The sequence below is a fragment of the Balaenoptera ricei genome, chromosome 20 (genome assembly GCF_028023285.1).
Source record: "Balaenoptera ricei isolate mBalRic1 chromosome 20, mBalRic1.hap2, whole genome shotgun sequence".
Taxonomy (NCBI): Eukaryota; Metazoa; Chordata; class Mammalia; order Artiodactyla; family Balaenopteridae; genus Balaenoptera; species Balaenoptera ricei.
Window position 1 is genome coordinate 23,463,312 of NC_082658.1, and position 18,961 is coordinate 23,482,272.

Sequence of the window (18,961 nt, forward strand, 5' to 3'; positions counted from 1 at the left end):
ATTTTCATCACAGAGGTCTTACAAATTTTTGGTTAAGTTTATTCCTAGGTACTTTATGCATTTTTATTGATATAGTAAATGGGACGTTTCATCTGTTTTTTAGTGAGTTATTTGTGTTATATGGGAAAGCTATTGAGGCTTATATGTTGATCTCTTGATTTTGTGTGTAGCCATCTTACTCATGTTACTTCCAATAAAATTTCGGTTGATTCTTTTGGTCTTTTTAGGTCCCTCATTTCATATGCAAATATGTTTCTCTCTTCCTTTCCAATGCTTCGTTTTTCTTATCGTACTGTTTAAGACCTCCTCCACAATGATCGATAGTAGCAGTAACGATGGACATCCTACTCTTGTTCTTGACTTTAAAGCAATGCTTAGGTTTCTGCTAGATAGTTTTATTTTCTTTTCCTACTTCTAAGAATTTTTATTAGGAATTATCTGTTGAACGTTATCTAAAACAGTCAATAAAATATATCGCCAGCTGCATGCAAGACCCTAAGGTACTGTGGAAGAGTCAAAGGATTATTAAACAGGGTAGAATTCCTTTCCTTAAAAAAGTTATCATCCAACTGAGTAGATAAGATTTAAAGTAAAAAGGAATGAATAAAGATTTGGAAATAATTGTAATGGATAATCATGATCATGTTTTCTTTCAGAACAGATTTATTCTCATAGAATTGCAAAAGGGGAAGATAAAAAAAGAAGCAGAAGATAAATATTGGTCTTTTAACGCAGAATTTTACAACTAGAGGAGAACTTAGAACTCATCTATTTCAATTTCCTCACCAAAGGCAAGAAGAATGTTTCATTACCCTAATGGTTTACCCTAATTTATTTATCAGCAGAATTAGCTTCCCAGCCCAAGCTGAGTTAGAACAGGACTGGCACAGATTCATCTGCTTTCACTAGTCCTTTAAGGAAAGAGGGTGGATGGGGAGAGGTTTTGGTTGTACCTGTTCCTGCTGGCCTGGTGCCTGGTTCCTAGGCATCAGGCCAGGCCAGAGGCCTTCTAGGAGGCTCTGCGGTAGGGAGGGCCACATGGTTGGGGATTTAGGGGCTGGCCTCACTCAAAGCTGACGAAAGGTAGAACCTATGAGTCCCTTCTGTAAAGTGGCAAGAAAACTTCCCTTCTCACCCTACTGTTTTTCAGGCCGCTACTCTCTATTCCCTTTATCCAAACCTCATAGAATTTTAACCGGGAGAAACTTTAGACAGCAGTTTGTCTCTTCCTTTTATAATAAGGAAATGGAGAAAGAGAAAGGGAAAATATCTTGCCCCATGGTCATACTGCTAGTGATTATCAAAAAGAAGAGGGTCCCTTTCCACTGAGGACTTCTCTACTGATCACACTGTGCTTGGGCTGTGAGCTCCGTTTTATGTCACAATTCAGTATACACATACTATATGGGCATAAGTAGTTTCTGAAACTAACTTATTGTGCACTCTGATTTTTTTCTCTTCTATTTGTATTCAAAAAGAGTACTTTGTGTTTCCCTGCTGGTCATGGCCTTTAAACTGATTTCACAATTCACTGACACCTCAGTGACAGCCTGCAATATGAAAGTCAGAGAGCTATAGATAACTTTGCTAGTTGGGTTCAGGTGTTTACTTGGTGTGATTCAACTTATAGGATAGGATAGAGCAGCCAGGAAAATAAAAGCACCTTCTCCCCACAGCCACCCCCCCAGCAAATGCTGCATGTGCGACTAAGTCCGAAGCAGACTGGTGTGAAGCGCATCTAGAGAGTAACGTGTTTCTGCCCAGCGCCGCTGTGCAGTGTTTTCTCTGCACGAGGGCTCTTGGCCAAGGGCCAAGAAAGGTGAACGGGGCTGAAAATCCTGCCTATACTCCACGCTAAGCCACATGCAAAGGTCTCCCCAGAGACACGGTGGGGGGGCCATTTTGGACAGACACAGAGAACTTCTGGAAGGCCAGCATGCATGGGATGATTTTCAAGATCCCAGGTCTGTGGTGATTTTGCTCATTGTGCTTATGGACTGAGGTACCCATTTAGTCCTAATAAGACCGGAGATAACACATTGTGAGAGAGATGAAAAATGACATGTAACACTAACTGTGTGTGTTTTCCTCTAAGGGGCTTTTTTCGATTTCTGCTGCATAAGAGAAGCTCAGGGGAAAGTGAGAGGCAGGTAAATTTGAGGGGGATATAGTACTGTGGCCAGAGAAAGCAGGGGAGATGCTGAATTAATATTTCCCTTTCTGAGTTCCAGGAGGGCTTTTTCGGGAGAAGGCAGCCACTTTGGCTTAGGGATATGTATAGGCCTCTCGACGCCACACGCAAGGAAAACATGGCACAGAAGCTACACGACAGGGAGTCTTCTGATGAGGATGGGATACTCTATAAGGATGCAGGGTAAATGATAGGGGACAATTTAAAATTCTCCTCTAAAATGAGGAAATAATGAAAACTATAATTGTTCCTTTCAAAAGTAAAAGCCTTGGCATTATTCTTCCTACCCCAGGGAAGTCATCAAAGCCCCAGCAGAGAAGCTTCTGGCTGCATATTGGGTTGATGAAGGGGCGGGTGAGGAAAGTGAGACCGCACACGAGACAGCCACAGAGTGAGCCCTGTTCTGCCTCAAGCCACCTGCAAATTTTATTTTCTAATATTGGCTTCTCAGCATTGCTTGCAAAATACTTATTTTTCTCATACTAAAATGTATAAATTCATAGCCAAGTCTAACCATGTGGTAAGGAATTAAAATGTAAATAGTTGAATATTTATACATCACTAACAAGGGCCTGCAAGAAGAAGCAGAGCTGAAACTAGAATCCCTCATGGTAGCCAGTACTTCCACAAGAGGAAATGTGGGCAAAGGAGGATGAGTAGAAGGATGAAGAGGGGCTTCCCTCCCTTGTTTCCCCAGTATCATCAGTCCCTGGGAACTGGAAAACATACCATCCTCAAGGGGCGTAGATCATTAAATCAAATAGCAATATATTCTGGTGCTCTCTCTCCTGGGTCATCAAGTACCAGTTATTTACAACATGCTCGACCTCCTGCCCATAGAGGACCATCTACTTCTGGCCCCTCTCGTACGGTCATTGGGGTTGCCAGAATATTTGGATCACTGGGCCTCCCTCCACTGTGGAGCCAAGGCCTGACTTTTCTCCCAAGTTCTCAAACTCATGTACAAATGTGTACCCTGTCTTGGTAGAGGGTTCTCCCCCATTTCAAGCTGGTGGAAAATTCCCATTGGGTTGTTTTTTTTCTTTAAAAAGAAATCCCAACCCTTGGATAACTAGCAGGGAGGTTCCAGAAAGACAGGGGAAAGAAGAATGTGTGAGAGCAGCCATTGCCCAAGACGGCCCTCCTCAGGCCCTGGCCTCTCCTGACCCCCCTGAGGGTCAGCTGTGTGCTGCTCGGCTCCCTCCAGCTCAGCCCAGCCCCAAACCTACCCACCTCCTGCCTCACCCAGCACAGGCCCAGGGCTGCATGATTCCAAGTGATTATATAGTGACAGTGCCACCTGCAGAAGATGCAAAGGCTCTTCCACTCCTGCCAAGAAAGTCATTAATCACATTTCTTAAGTCAGTGAGAGTTAAATACATTAATGAGTAAAAGAAATTCTGAATGAACAAGATTTGATAATCTACCAAAATGACCACAGACAGTGCTGGTGGTTTAGTAATATGAGGTGAAGAACTGTGCAAGCCATGGGGTGATAGCACACGGTCCCCCAGAGGATCAGTGGGCCTGGGAGATAGCCCAGCAGGTTCCTGCCAGTTGGGTGGGGTTCCAAGCAAAGTGAACGGCCCATCAGTTCTGAGTTATGAGTTTGCTGATGCTGCATGAGAGACATCTGTTCTCTCAGTGCCTGCCCAAGTCACCTCCCAAAGGTTCTTACTGAGAATGAAAAACAAGTGTTTTTCTCTGGGCGGTGACTTCAGTGAGCCAACAAGTATTTACTGTGTTTAAGGTGCATGACTAATACTACTAACTATAGGAAGCAGCAGCAGCTAACACTTACCACTTGCTTGCTTGGTGCCAAGCCCTGGGTTAGGCATCTTATGGTCTTATTTAGCCCAACAGTCCGTGGAAAGCATATCTTGTTATCCTCATTTGACAGATAGGAAACAGGATTTAAAGAATGTAGGTAACCTGCTCAAGGACCCAAGGCCCCACGTCCAAAAGTGTGAGTTAAGGTTGGAGCCCAGAACTGTTAGACTGCAACAGGGATGCAGAGACGTCTAAGCTGTGTTTGCCACCAAAGAGTTGATAACAATGATAACAATGAGGAGAAGGAGGCAGCTGCTGTTTATTGAGCACCTGCTATGGACCAGGTACAGTACTAGGCACTTTGGTTACACTATTAGGTCACAAGAATGGAAAGTCCCCATGCCCGCTCAAACTCTGTAATGAGTGGGGGTCTGATTTCAGTAAGAGAGGTGGTCACAAAGACAGGGAGCTGACGAGAAACCAGGGGTAGAGATCCTTGTACTGCTGGGCTTCCCAAAGTGTGGACCAGGATTCCAGGTAGCTCCAGGTTCCTAGTTTGGGATATTTCCATTCTTTCAAAGTTGGTACATAAATGAGGCTTAGATAATATTTTTTGTATCATACTACCTCAGATTTGCACAATTTTTTATTAGTCTCAAATGCTACCCTACCATATTTCTAAATTAAAATTGCCAAGAGTAAGATTCTGCTTGGTCCAGCTTGACCGAGATTGGGCAGTGTTTTTGCCAGAGCCAGAGACTTCACCTGGCCAGCCTGTGAGTGAGCTGTCTCTCCTTGGATCAGGGAGTCATCCCTGGCTGTGGCCCAGAAGCAGGAGGGGTGCCCAGGGTCAGGTGGTACAACACATGGCCGCCTGGGGCTGCCTCTGTCACCATCTTATGATGGACAAACTAGCTCAGAGCCCAACTCCTTAACTGAGACCTGAGAGATAGAAGGGGAGAGGGAGATACAAGGCCAACAGCTACTAAATGAATGCAAATTCTGATTCCGATGAAATCTGTCAGAGAATTTAGCCACTTTTTAAAAGATAATGAAATGAGACAATACATGATTAGGGCAAAAATGATACAGGGAAGAAAATTGTAGGATTCAGAGGAGGGAAGGTTAGGAAACTAGGGAGGGTCCATGAAAAAGGTAGAACTTGATCTGGGCCTGGATTATATGCCAGACACTGTGGCTGGTGCTGGGGAAAGAGTTGATTAGGACAAAGTCCCTTGTCTTGTGGGGCCTTAAGACTGAGAGGAGGCACAGACACCTGAAGATATATTATACACAGAAGACAGTGTGTTGACATGACAATGGCAGTGTACCAAGAAGTGGTTCAGCTCTTGGTTGGCTGGAAAGGAGTAAATGTGAGGGATGGCTTAGAGGAGGGGAAGAAGAAGAAAGCCAAACAGAAGTTTCTTGGGAGGACGAGATGAAGGAAAGGCATTCTAGACGGAGGACAGTACAGAGGCAAGAAGCATGAAACCTTGGGTGGGCTTGAAGCGTGTGCAGTCTGGTGTTCCCAAACGTGAAGCACAAGGAGGAAAGGGCAGTAGGTGAGGCTGTGCGGGCGAGCAGAGACCCAATCCCAAAGGGCCTGGTCAAGGCGCATGGCCTTGACCAAACAGAGCACAAACTACAATGTTTTAAATAGAGAAGAGACATGACCAAGCTTGAGTTTTATAAAGAGTACTTTGATGGTGGCCTAAAAGTAGAGAGGCCGAGAGGTCAACTTGGGTGTTTAGACCAAGTAGGAACTGGGAGAAAATGGGGCACCAGACCAGGGGTTTTGATGCAACTGAAGAGCATGTACGCTGGATACACATGAGTGAGAACTGGAAGGACAAGAGCTTATGTTCAGAGAATGAAAGATTGTACATTTAAGATTTTTTATGACAAATTCCAGATGATGATAAGGTCCAAATGTAACCTGGGAATGGAGATCAGTGAGGTGTTGGGAATCCAGAAGGTGATGAGAAATAATTCGGATAGTCCTGGGCACTCATTCCTTTCCCCTTTCAGTAGCTCAGCAAAAAGCTAGCTCAGCAGGTACCAGCGAACTCAATGGAGCAAATAGGCTCCCCCTCCTACTGCGACCATTTCTGTCACCAAGCAGTTGCCACTGTTAGTAGTATAGACGTTCCCTGCCTCACCATCCCTGTAACTGTGACGCACTCCAGGCTGGCTCCTCCTCTATGGGAACTCTGATCATGGGACACACAATCCAGCTAAGTCTGGTCTAATCCCCTTCTCTGAAAGCTTGAGGGATTGAGTGCACCCTGTTATTGTTCTGCTTATAAGTCCCCCCCCCCCCGAACAATAAAACCCTACTGTATATTTGCACAGTAGGGGGTTGAGGAATTTCGTCCCCAGGAAAATCTGTTGGTTGTTGGCATGGTAAGTATTGTGGTAGATGTGGAACCTAGAAAAATGGTACAGATGAGCCGGTTTGCAGGGCAGAAGTTGAGACACAGATGTAGAGAACAGACATATGGACACCAAGGGGGGAAAACTGCGGTGGGGTGGGGATGGTGGTGTGCTGAATTGGGCGATTGGGATTGACATGTACACACTGATGTGTATAAAATTGATGACTAAGAACCTGCAGTATAAACAAACAAACAAAACAACTAATACTAAACTTTCATTGGGTTATTTGTATGGAAATATGTTAATATAAATGTTTCAGACATTACATGAAATTTCTAAAAATCTTATATTTGTATTTGTATGGAAATATGTATGGAAATATGTTAATATAAAGGTTTCAGACATTATATGAAATTTCTAAAAATCTTATATTTGTATTTGTATGGAAATATGTATGGAAATATGTTAATATAAAGGTTTCAGACATTAAAAAAAAAAAAAATCCCACAAGGACTCAGAGGCAAAGAATATACAAATCAATTTTCACTGCAAAGTAAAGGAGCTGTTACAGTGGAGGATTACTGCACTGAATGTCAATATTATGACATAGTATGAGTGTGTTTCATGTTTGGTAATTGCAATCATTGTTGCTTTTGTTGTGGTCATCCATGTACAATGCTTGGTGTCAGTCTATTTATCTCTTGTAAAAATAATATGCAGTGTGTGTGTGTGAAAAAAAAAAAAGGAAAAGAAAAAAGAAACTGTGTTCCCAAATGAAACCCTGGGATAGGATTAGTCATTTACATCTTTTAAAAATAAAGTCCAACAGTATTAGAGCTGTGGTATACTTATTGAAAAAAAAAAAAAAACAAACTATTGTGGTAGAGGAAACGACTTGGAGCCCATGACCGAAGTCCCCAACCGTTACGAGGGCATCATTCATTAATATGCCAGTTCAAAATACTGAGAGTCTCAAGTCTGTCTGGTTCAACCCCTGAATCAGACAGTGTATTGATTATCTGGTGGTATGTAACAGATCACACCAAAATAGTGGCTCAAAACAACAATACACATTTATTCCTCACAATTTCTGAGTCAAGCCTTTAGGGGAATAGCTTGGGCAGTTCTGGCTCTGGGTCTCTCACGAGGTCCTCAAGATATCGGCCAGGGCTGCAGTCATCTGATGGCTGGACTGAGGCTGCAGGGTCCACTTCCAAGGTGGTTCACTCCCTTACCTAGCTGCCAGGGTGGTGCTGGTTGTTAGAGGGAGGCCTCCTTTCCTCCCTGCATGGGCCTGTCCACCTGCTACTTGATTGAATGTCCTCACTACATGATGGCTGGCTTCCTCCAGAGGGAGCTGTCCAAGAGAGAGACAGAGGTTATTCCTCTTATGGCCTGGCCTCAGAAGGCACATAACACCACTTCTGCCACATAGCATGGTTAGAAGTCAGTCACTCGTTCCAGCTCCCATTCAAGAGGAGGGGATTTAGACTCCACCTTTTGAAGAAAGAAGAGTCAAAGAATTTGCGGACATATTTTAAAACTACCATAGACAAGAAAATAGAAAGCACTCTAGATATTTCAAGCCAGAAAGAGAGAAAGATTATATCCAAACAGTTGGTGCTTATCATTGAGGGGGCTAATGGTGGTGAAAGTTGGGGATGGGGGACATTGTAGCACTAGCCTTCAGGTTACTTTACCACAGCTGCTTTCCATAGACTCAAAACTGCTGCTGCCACTCAGAAGTCAGGAAACTTTGGGAAACCACTGATGAGGTCATTGCAGCCCCAAAGCCCCAAGGGTGGTGACTAGATGGGGAATATGGAGTGTGCTGCAGAGGAGGAAAAAATGATTTCCATCTGCTTTCCACCTTCCAAATTTCACACAAGTACATTTTATTGGCAGAACCCTGCTGTCGAGGGGATCTGTGAAATATGGTTCCCAGGCCTCTAGCACCTGCAGAGAAGGGGGTAGAAATGGGTGTCAAGAGCCAACCAACACTATCCAACATGCGTCCGTATACAGGTATGGTGAGGAGGCACCACCAGTACTTGGAGAAGTCCTGGAGCCCTACTGCTTTTTTTTTTTTTGTAGGCTTATGGGTGTCCAAGGCTTTGTAAAAGGGGGGTGGTGTCCACATAGAATAACATGGTGGAGAGCTAGCTGAGTCACAAATCTGGAAGGTGTCACTGTAGTTGGGCAGCAGGTGAGGTACTGGTTGCTGGTGACATGCAGTCAGCCCCAGAGGTGACTGGAGAAACACCTGGAGTTGATCCTTAGTTGGTCTCTGGAATGTTCTCACTGGAATGAAAGCTGGGTAGACTGCAGGCAGTGCAGCATCGGAGAGAACATAGCTGCCATTCAAAAGAGCTGCCAGAGGAAAGGTGTCCATAGGGAAATACCATTTCTCAAAATATGGTCTGTGGACCTCTACACTCAAACCTCTCTGGGATGCTTCTTTAAAAGGCTGATCCTGGGACTTCCCTGATGGTCCAGTGGCAAAGAATCCGCCTTCCAGACTTCCCTGGTGGCGCAGTAGTTAAGAATCCGCCTGCCCATGCAGGGGACATGGGTTCGAGCCCTGGTCCAGGAAGATCCCACATGCCGCAGAGCAACTAAGGCTGTGTGCCACAACTAGTGAGCCTGTGCTCTAGAGTCTGCGAGCCACAGCTACTGAGCGCTCATGCTGCAACTACTGAAGCCCGCTTGCCTAGAGCCCGTGCTCTGCAACGGATTAATCCCAAGTATATTTGAGTACCCAATGGAGTATGAGTGTGCTAGGTACTAGAAAAAGGACGATAAGTCTGTAAATATTGTTCATGAGGTGTTCCTAATCGCTCTGGAGAAGATTATGGATCTTCTCCATACACAGATAATGGATACAATGAATAAATGGATACATACAATGAATGCAATGGATAATGGTATGGATAATAAATCTATAGTTATTGGTTTGAAACAGTATCAAGATCCAAGTAATTCCTCCAAAGTCAACAATTTTTGAAGTAAAAGAGCCCAGAAGTAGGTAATGGGTGGGGCTAAGGGTCTGATATATTGAGGTGGAGAAAGTCGTGGTGGGCATGGAGAAATGTGCTCGGTGATTTGGGGGTACTTTAGGAAAATGGGCTAGAAACCAGCTTTTTAAGAGTTTCATACTAGACTGTTGATGGCTTTAATGAGTTCTACCTTGATTTGCATATTTAAGACTCATGAAAACACTCAAGTCGAAGGATTGCATCTTTGGTGGTCATTTCTCACACAGAGGCGGGAAATCTAAATTTTTAAAGTTCAGTGTATAGTTAGCGCTAACTATTGAGTACTCTAGTCCTCTGTGGGAGTTTGAAGATGAAGCCAGCTGCTATAAAGATGTCTGCACCATTCGATCCTGTAAACTCACACTTTGGACTCTACGCTAAAAATACATTTGAATAGAAGCGCTAAACTCCAAGACTTCTGTGCGCGGGGGTTGCAGAAGGGGAACGAGAGGCAGAGACAATCCCGGAGTGGGAGGGGCGAGGGAGAGGCCCGAGCACCGCCCTCGTCCCACTCCCACCAAGCTGGCTCCGCCCCTCAGGCTTCCGTTGGTAAACAGCGAGGGCGCGTGCGCGCGTGCGCAGGCGCAGTCCGTTTGCGCCCCGAGCCGCGCACTCACGGTAACGGTAAGATGGTGTCTTTGGTACCTTTTGTGGTTCCCATCGTGGGTGACAAAACCTTGCTGGTGTGGGAGCTGAGCTCTGGACCCACGGCCGAGGCCTTGCAAGTGAGCCGAGCCGGGGCGGAGGGAGGGCTGGAGGAAGCCACCTCGCGCCCCAGTAACTGGGCGCCCCGGGGTACTGCTTCAGCACCTCATCTGCCTGTGGTCTGCGCTGAGAGGAATCTTAGTTCTAGAGCCGACCTGAGCAGTCAGCTCGCCCCCACAGATTTTTGAGAGATAGTTCCCAGCAGACGGCATTGCCTCCTCATGCTTCTCGAAGCTTAGGATTTCAGAGGGAAACCTGTTCCTGAAATGAGAAGTGTTTGGAGTTGCAGGATCACCGCAGTTGCCTGCGGCGAAGGGCTGGGGGAATGGAAGGGAACGGGCGGTTTGGCTTCCTGGGCGTGAAATTGCCTGCACTTACTTAGCATGGGACCACCCTACAGCATCCTCTGTTCACAGTCTTCTCCCAGTTTGGCCTTCTGTATTCGGTCCGAGTCTTCCCAAATGCAGCAGTGGCCGGTCCTGTGTTCTATGCCATCATCAAGGTTTATTCAGCAAGGGATGCCCACAGAGCCCAAAAGGCATGCGACCAGAAGCAGCTTTTTTAGGCATCTCCAGTGAAGGTGGGTCCAAATGTGGAATTCCTTGCTCTACTGGGATGAAGTGCTGAATTTAAAACTAATAGGCCATCGGGAATTCCCTGGGGAGTCCAGTGGTTAGGACTCTGCACTTTCACTGCTGAGGGCCCGGGTTCAATCCCTGGCCCGGGAACTAAGATCCCGGTGGGGGGGGGGGGGGTGGAAAGGCCAGTGTTTGTACAGCACTGTGGTGTACGGAATGCTCTCAGATGCACTGCTCCACTGATCCCCCAGTTCCCCAGTTCGTTCTTTCTTTTTTCTAGATGAAGAAACTCGAACTCAGGATGGTTAAGTGACTTACTTAAGGTTCATGACAGTAAATGTGGAAACTAGAGGCCAAACCCAAACTTAACTGATGTTAAACCCCATGTCAGTTTATGCTGCCCCTTAATTTAAGAAATCTTCACAAGAGTCTTCCTTATATTTACTTTTATGTGGATTTTAAATCTGTGAGATTGACAAATTGTTTTTTAAATTAATTAATTTATTTAATTTTGGCTGCGTTGGGTCTTGCTGCTGCGCGCCGGCTTTGTCTAGTTACGGCGAGCGGGGGTTGCTCTTCATTGCGGTGCGTGGGCTTCTCATCGCGATGGCTTCTCTTGTTGCGGAGCACGGGTTCTAGGCACGCGGGCTTCAGTAGTTGTGGCTCACGGGCTCTAGAGCACAGGCTCAGTAGTTGTGGCACACGGGCTTAGTTGCTCTGCAGCATGTGGGATCTTCCCGGACCAGGGATCGAACCCGTGTCCCCTGCAGTGGCAGGTGGACTCTTAACCACTGTGCCACCAGGGAAGTCCCGAGCTTGACAAACTTTTGTCAGATGTACATAAAGGGGGCTTCATCATCATCATCACTCTCAAACTGCCTATTCAGTACTCCCTTCAGATTCCAGAAAATGGTTAAAATATTCTTTAATGCATTGTAGAAACCTTATTCCATATTAACATGCCATCCAATTTTACTTCCCCAGAATTAACATTTCATCATGTGCCTCGATTCAGCCACCATTCCTTTTTCAAGGACCTTTTCAATTCCTCTGAATAAGTGAGTGAGGCTTCGATTTCCCAGACCTTTCACTTTAGAATTGTGTGTCTTCTCTGATTGGCTTCTTGCTCTGGCTACTTCCCACTGACCTTGCTGCCTATTCTCACCCCTGTTTCTTTACTCACTGATTTCACCTTTATTGAATCTGAGAACTCTCCTCAGATGTGACTCCAGGTGCACTACCTCCCACTTCTGTACCCTGTTTAACACCCTCTTCAATCCTGGCTGTACTCCCTGGGATTGAAATGATTTCATGTCAGACATTCTTTAATTTGCGGACCCTGCGACCATTTCACATAACCACTCAGATATTACGGATGGTCCTGGAAAGATTATGAGACAGTTACTTGGTATCAGTTGTGAGTAATGAGTTGTTTTCTTATGTTGGACATTAAGACCATTCCATAAGCTTAGGTTCTGAGATTTTCACAGCATAAAGCCCGTCACTGATAGAGTAATGAAGAAAATGTTCTACAAGTCACTATAGAGTTGAGAGGAAAGGGCATTCGTATTAGATTTCTTTATTTAATGCAGAGCCTTAGTTTACTACCCACACCCCCGAAATTGTTACCTACTTTAATTATGCGTTCTTTTTAAATTTTATTTATTTATCTATTTGGTTGCACCGGGTCTTAGTTGCAGCAGGCGGGCTCCTTAGTTGTGGCTCAAGGGCTCCCCAGTTGCGGCACATGGGCTCCCCAGTTGCAGCAGGCAGGCTCCTTTAGTTGTGGCTCGCAGGCTCCTTAACTGTGGTGTGCGAACTCTTAGTTGCAGCATGCACGTGAGACCTAGTTCCCTGACCAGGGATCGAACCCGGGCCCCCTGCATCGGGAGCACGGAGTCTTAACCACTGCACCAGCAGGGAAGTTCCAATTATGTCTTCTTTTATTCAATAGCAGGTATACGTACTTCTTATCTTTTTTCCCCTGTATTTTTTATAAATACAGACAAGAGAATAACATCTTCAAATAAAATGAAGGAAAGCCCTAATGTATCTGAGTTTTTCTCAGTAGCACGAAGGGAAATGTTTGCAAGCAAGAACTGTGGCCAGGTTATCCCAGATGTCAACTGTCTCTACTACCCAGGGGCTCAGAGCCCTTCTGAAGCTTCCTAATTGTCCAGGACAGCTCCATTATGACTCACCGTACAGGGCCTAGCCTCCCTGTTTTAAATGTTGCGACACTCAACATTTAAAAATTAGTCTTCATTTCTCCTTCCCAGCAGGCAGCTTCAGTTGGAGAAAGTAATTTCATTTTCTTATGTACTCATTCACTCAGTCAACAGACCATCACTCCTCTATTATATGCCAAGATCTATGCTTGTTTCTGGTAACAAGGAAAGAATAGTATACGGTTCCTTCAAGCACTTAAGGAGCTCATACACTAGTGACGGAGGAAGATGCACAAACACATCAAAAAAGAATTAACAATGCTTTGACTTTATTTGTATTATTTGAATTTTTATGACTATATTTCTATACTACACCCTGTTCAAAATGGAAATAGACATTTAAGAAAGAACTAGTGATGTAAAAAATCCACAGTAATATGTAAGTTATTTAGAGAGTTAAGACTGGAAATATTTGCACTCTCAAAGAAGCTTGTTAGAGAGAGGAAACGGTAGCAGAAGAGTAGGATGCGGAGATCATCTTCCTCCCCACAGATACATCAGAAATACATCTACACGTGGAACTGCTCCTATAGAACACCCACGCTGGCAGAAGACCTCAGACCTCCCAAAAGTCAAGATACTCCCCACGTACCTGGGTAGGGCAAAAGAAAAAAGAAATAACAGAGACGAAAGAATAGGGACGGGACCTGCACCAGTGGGAGCTGTGAAGGAGGAGAGGTTTCCACACACTGGGAAGCCCCTTCGCAGGCGGAGACTGTGGGTGGCGGAGGGGGGAAGCTTCGGAGCCGCGGAGGAGAGCGCAGCCACAGGGGTGCGGAGGGCAAAGCGGAGAGATTCCCGCACAGAGGCTCGGCGCCCAGCAGCACTCACCAGCCCGAGAGGCTTGTCTGCTCACCCGCCGGGGTGGGCGGGGCTGGGAGCTGAGGCTCGGGCTTCAGAGGTCGGATCGCAGGGAGAGGGCTGGGGTTGGCGGTGTGAACACAGCCTGAAGGGGTTAGTGCACCACGGTTAGCCGGGAGGGAGTCCGGGAAAAGGTCTGGAGCTGCCGAACAGGCAAAAGACTTTTTCTTGCCTCTTTGTTTCCTGGTGCGTGAGGAGAGAGGATTAGGAGCGCCGCTTTAAGGAGCTCCACAGACGGGCGCGAGCTGGGGCTATCAGCGCGGACCCCAGAGACGGGCATGGGACGCTAAGGCTGCGGCTGCAGCCACCAAGAAGCCTGTGTGCAAGCACAGGTCACTCTCCACTCCTCCCCTCCCGGGAGCCTGTGCAGCCCGCCACTGCCAGCCCGCCCAATCATTGTCTAAAGATTGAAATAAACTCTTGTGTAAATGTTCAGTCCTTTGCCTCCTACAGAAGGGCCTGAGAGGAAAAAGTAAATGTAGATCCCTAGAAAGGGGATTCCCATTGGTACTTGAGTTTTTTCCTGGAATCCATGGCACTTGGGCTTAGGGTTTTACGTCAGAGGCGGAACTGTTAGCGAATGGAGTGGAGGAGGCTCCACCATCCACCTGAGTGGGTGATGGTTGAGGAGAGGCCAGATCATCTGCACTATCACCAAGTCTATCTCACTGTATGAATCCAGCCCTTTACGCACAGGAGAGCAGGGTCTGTAGCAGTGTAGCCTCAGCTTGTCCATTTGAAATCTGTGAGTAATATGAGATTTGTGCCACGTCCTTGGTTTGCATTTCCCATCGAGTATTTTAGGAACTTCCAGAACATATCTGAGCAGTAAAAATGTGCCATGCCAGCGTATACCTACAACAGAGACATTCAACCATACCCCAGTGTTGTGCCTGCCCTTAATCACTAAGATAATGATCTAAGAATGACAGATGCATTTTTAGTTTTAAACATATAACCTAGAAATCAGTTATTCAGATAGGCATTTTAAATTCATCTGTTTTGGTTGGATTTAGGGTCATTATCATTCCTTATGAAAAGGAAGGGAACCCAGAAGCTTGCTATTCACAAGGCTATGACAGATGCATTCCGGAAACTACTGATTGTGGTTTTAGGTAAGACCTTTTTGATTGTCCTTGAAGTGATTCAGTTTCAGTGAGCAAATAAACTTATTTGAAAAGTTGATTGGATGAAAATAATGGTTATCTAAAACATTACGTATTCTTTCATTCACCAGATGCTTTCACAGCAGCAGTCTTAAATTTGTTCTTTGTGGCATTTATGAGAAAAACGACAGCAACTATTATTGTCCCCGGTGTTTAGATGTAGAATGACTTGCCTCAGTTCATACAGAAAGTGTTTGATCCAGTTCTTCCTCAATTGCTTGCTTATCATACAGAATAGTGTGGTGATTCTAAGCCTTGGACACCTGTGTTTGAGTCCTAACTTTGTCTCTTAGAATTTTTTGTTGTTGTTGTTGCAATTTTAGATTTTCCTAGCCGGAGACATTTGAAGGTATTTAATGTCTCTAAGCTGCAATTTCTTTATCTGCAAATAGGGTTAGTAATTCAGCTTATCACCTAATGGGGGATATTGTAAGAGTAAATGAGATGATGAATGTCAAAAGCTTAGAACTATGCCTGAAACATAGTAAGGAGACAAAATATATTGACTATTATTATTATCGTTGTTTTCTTGTTGAAGAGTTTATTAGATTATGTTTTTGGAATCCATTTAATTTCAGTTTTCATTTCTGATATATTGGGTGAATATGATTCTTATATAATAATCGGCTACGTTTTTGTGAGCCTTGAAAGTGGTCATGCTACTGAATAGCATTGACTGTGTTCCCTATCGAGTTAGTTATACAGCGGTGAGAATGTGACAGGCTGTGCCCAAAGGAAACTTTATGATTAGTAGATTCCCGGAACAGAATTGCTCCGCTGCTTCACAGCCCTGCAGGCTTGGAGACTGAGGAATCCTAGCTAAGTTGTCAGAGACCTTATTTGCTTGTAAGAGTTGACCCTGGATTGGTCTTGGCCTTCCAGCCTGAGCAGTCCTTCCAGTGAAGTTTGACTTCCCTGGTCATCAGGCAGAATCTCCATCAGCTGTCAACTCTGGGTAACAACCTCTAAGACCCAAACTAAATGTCTGGGTTGTTTGTCCCTAATATGCAAAGGTATTCCTTATATGTACTCAAAACGCCCTAGACCAAAAAGCCTGGTGGCTCTAGCTTGCCTTGAGGAAAGCTGTATTGTCCAAAAGGTACATGGGCCAGTTTCTGCCAGTAGAGTGTTGAAATGCTCTCTCTCTCTCTGTCTCTGTCTCCAAAGCTTTGCTCATTGTATCTGGTAGAATTTTGGTCCCAAGGAGTAGGCACTTGCCTTGCTTCTAATATGAAGTATCTATTGTAGTCCAGTGGTACCTATCCCAGGTTTGAATTCACTTTGACCCCCACCTAATGCCTTCCTATTTAATTGTATTGTGGTTGAACATTTTTGTTTCCACAGCTTTTAATTCCTATGTCATTATTCCTTAGTTCTTATTTCTAAGATCATAAAGGTTTTTGAACCAAAGTTGACACTTCTCATATATTTTTTCACAAATAATTAGGATAAAAACTGAAGTGTCAGATGAGGGCACTTCTAGGAAAATGCTCTTATTTTCTGCTTTTAGAAATCAAAAGAATGTCTAAGTATTGGGTGCTACCATTGTATACAGGAAGTTTTAGAACAAGAAAACTTCTGAATTGATCCTTGTTAACTTTATTTCAGAAAGTGGTAAAATAGCTGTGGCATATAGACCCTGTGAAGAGGTCACAGATGCTAGAACTGAAGAGGAACAACAGGATTTAATTCAAGTATGTGGAGATAAAAACTCAAGGGGATACACAGCCAGTGTAGCCATAATTCAAAACAACCAGCAGGATTTGGAAGACTTTGGCATGTCTACTCAGCTCTGTCAACCTTCGGAAGATGTGAAACTCTGAAACTGCTTTTGAGGCAGGGAATTTCTAGGACTTCTCCAGGTCCCGAGCCTTGTCTCTGGCTCCTTATTTGAAGTTTGGAGAGCAGGATTGAGGGCCATCAGTGTACGTCTACAGTTGTGGACACAGGAGAAGACACAGGCCTTTTAGAACTCCCCTTAAATAGAATTGCAGGGATTTGGGAACAAAGTAACTATGGCCTTAAGTGTGATTATGCTACAGTGTTTAAAAACTATTCATGCCTTTCAAGTAAGGTATATTACCCAGATCTCAGCATCTCATATATATCTGGTGTTAAATATTTTGCGGAAGAACCTTTCTGTAAACCAATTATATGGATGCCTCGAATTAGGGATTAAGTTGTCAACGTAATTTCTAAAAGAAAACATTAATGTACTGCATATAGGATTTTTGTTAAAAAGGAGCAAAAAATGTGTTTCATGTCATTGAGAGCTTAATTTGGGGCTAGATTTCTGACTATTTAACTCACCCCAATGTTGCAAAGTTTGTTTTGAAGGGAAGAAAGTAGAGAAAGAAAAGGTGGTTATGTTCTGAAAAATGTAAAAATTTTGAAAGTGTTTCCTGTACAAAATAATTAATTTAATTCAATTTAATTCAGTCAAGGAAACTTCAAACGTTTCCATGTTTGGGCTTTAAGAAGTCTAGCTTCCTGTGAAATGTGAGAGGAAAGGATTCCTTATTGATACTAAAGATCTCGGAAAGCTGATTATAACAACAGATCCATTCCTAAATGAGGCCAATCTTGGAATCAGTTCCATTTAGAAACCATTATGTGCTAGGCACTGGAAATAAGATGAAGCTCCTTCTCTCTTGGAGTTTAGGTGTTAAAGGTGTACCAGACAATTAAAAAGGACTAAAATTAAATAGATTATGAAAAGGACTGTGAAGAAAGTAAACTGGATGCTAGTTACAGTATTTCAAGAAAACTACTTACCATGCTGACTTTAACATACTAAGTGTCTTCTCCGCGTGTGCACACAGGGTAGACCTCTGCAAAGCGACACTAGTTTTTTCTGGATTAACGGCTCTGTTGAGACAAGGTGGGATGGGGGAAGTTTTCCCATGCTAATGTAAAGGGCCATACACTTGGTTTTAGACTCTCTTTCCCAGAATGAATTGCTCACCTGCCCCGAAGCCCTCCTACAGAAGTTCTGGAGTCATCACTGATTCAGTGGTAACCCCTAATAATAGAGTGGTGAATTAATAATGAGACGTGAATACTGAGAGTTTGGAGGAAATGGCAACATTTTAGAGTAACCGTAAGGTGTGTTCCCTTCCCGCCACCCTAACTGGTGCTCATTTTGCAGGTCAGCTACTTTTCTTGTCAGCCGTGTGGCCAAAGGGGGGAAGAATGCCTCTCAGACTTGAGCTTTGAGGAGGAAGTGTTCACATTGCCAGAACTGGACTAGCACTTTTGAATTTCCCAGAATGCCAGGTCTTGTGGTTTCCTTGGGAAGCTCTGCATCCTTCCCAACCCCCCCGCCACCCCTGGGCCGCTGGAGTTTGGGGCCACTCGGGTCTCCAGCTCAAATCCCGCCTCATTGTTTGGGGCCAGGGAGGGCAGGGAGGGCTTGGGAAGAGGGCCCGGCAGGAGGTAATTGTCGCCTTTGCAAGGGGAAGGATGGCTGGCGCCCTGGGGACTCTGGGAAAAAGGCCCACTCTGGTGGCGCGCATTGGATCTCCGCACGAACCTAATAACGGTGGCGGAACTAAACACGTCATAAATAAGGGGTGGGACGTTAGGTGGGGGAGGGGCGCGCGGTTGCTGACGTGAGCCCTGGCGTCGGCGCTGGCACAGCGGTTCAGCTCGGATGCAGGATGTAGCTCCGGCTCCTCAGTGGCCTGGGTCACTGCGCCTGGGAGCCGCCGCGTGTTATGTCCCGGCTGCGCCTTTGGTTGCCACGGCTCTTCCTCACGTGGCAACAACTGTGGCTTCTAGTCCAGGCATTTCAGCCTCCGGAGTGGGCCCTGGGCCCCGTCCAGGTGACCCCCAACCCCCCTGCGGCTGACCGAGGCTTGGTCTTCACAAGCCTCAGACCCCCCTCCCAAATTGCCCCATGCCCTTACACCCTGGCAGAAGCCGGGGGCTTTAATTAGTTGACGTCCTCGTCTCCAGTCCGGATGTTGGCCCCGCCTCATCAGGAGTTGACTGAGACTGAGGTTCCATACGCGGACACGGATTCGGTTGGGGAGCTGCCTACAGGGCCAGA

General features: G+C 45.2%; 2 protein-coding genes across 4 annotated transcripts in view; both read left to right on the forward strand.

Annotated features, from left to right (window-relative positions):
• Positions 1 to 7,171, forward strand: part of LOC132355461 (leucine-rich repeat-containing protein 37A3-like) — a 29,745-nt gene extending 22,574 nt beyond the window's left edge. Inside the window, 1 exon segment of the mRNA XM_059907826.1 lies at positions 662 to 7,171. Within this exon segment, the coding sequence (XP_059763809.1) occupies positions 662 to 715 (54 nt within the window). The 3' untranslated portion in view covers positions 716 to 7,171.
• Positions 7,172 to 9,957: 2,786 nt separating this feature from the next.
• Positions 9,958 to 18,482, forward strand: LOC132355464 (RAD52 motif-containing protein 1-like). Of its 3 annotated transcripts, XM_059907837.1 has the most exons (4): positions 10,007 to 10,657; positions 14,761 to 14,859; positions 16,519 to 16,604; positions 18,059 to 18,482. In XM_059907837.1, exons 1-4 carry the CDS (start codon positions 10,618 to 10,620, stop codon positions 18,158 to 18,160), a joined length of 327 nt encoding a protein of 108 aa, XP_059763820.1. In that variant the 5' UTR covers positions 10,007 to 10,617; the 3' UTR covers positions 18,161 to 18,482. The 3 variants fall into 3 exon arrangements, 2 of the variants coding, with proteins under 2 accessions (XP_059763820.1, XP_059763819.1); XR_009499628.1 differs by lacking the exon at positions 10,007 to 10,657 and adding an exon at positions 9,958 to 9,996 and having other exon boundaries at positions 16,519 to 18,482; XM_059907836.1 differs by having other exon boundaries at positions 16,519 to 18,482.
• The last annotated feature ends 479 nt before the right edge of the window (positions 18,483 to 18,961 follow it).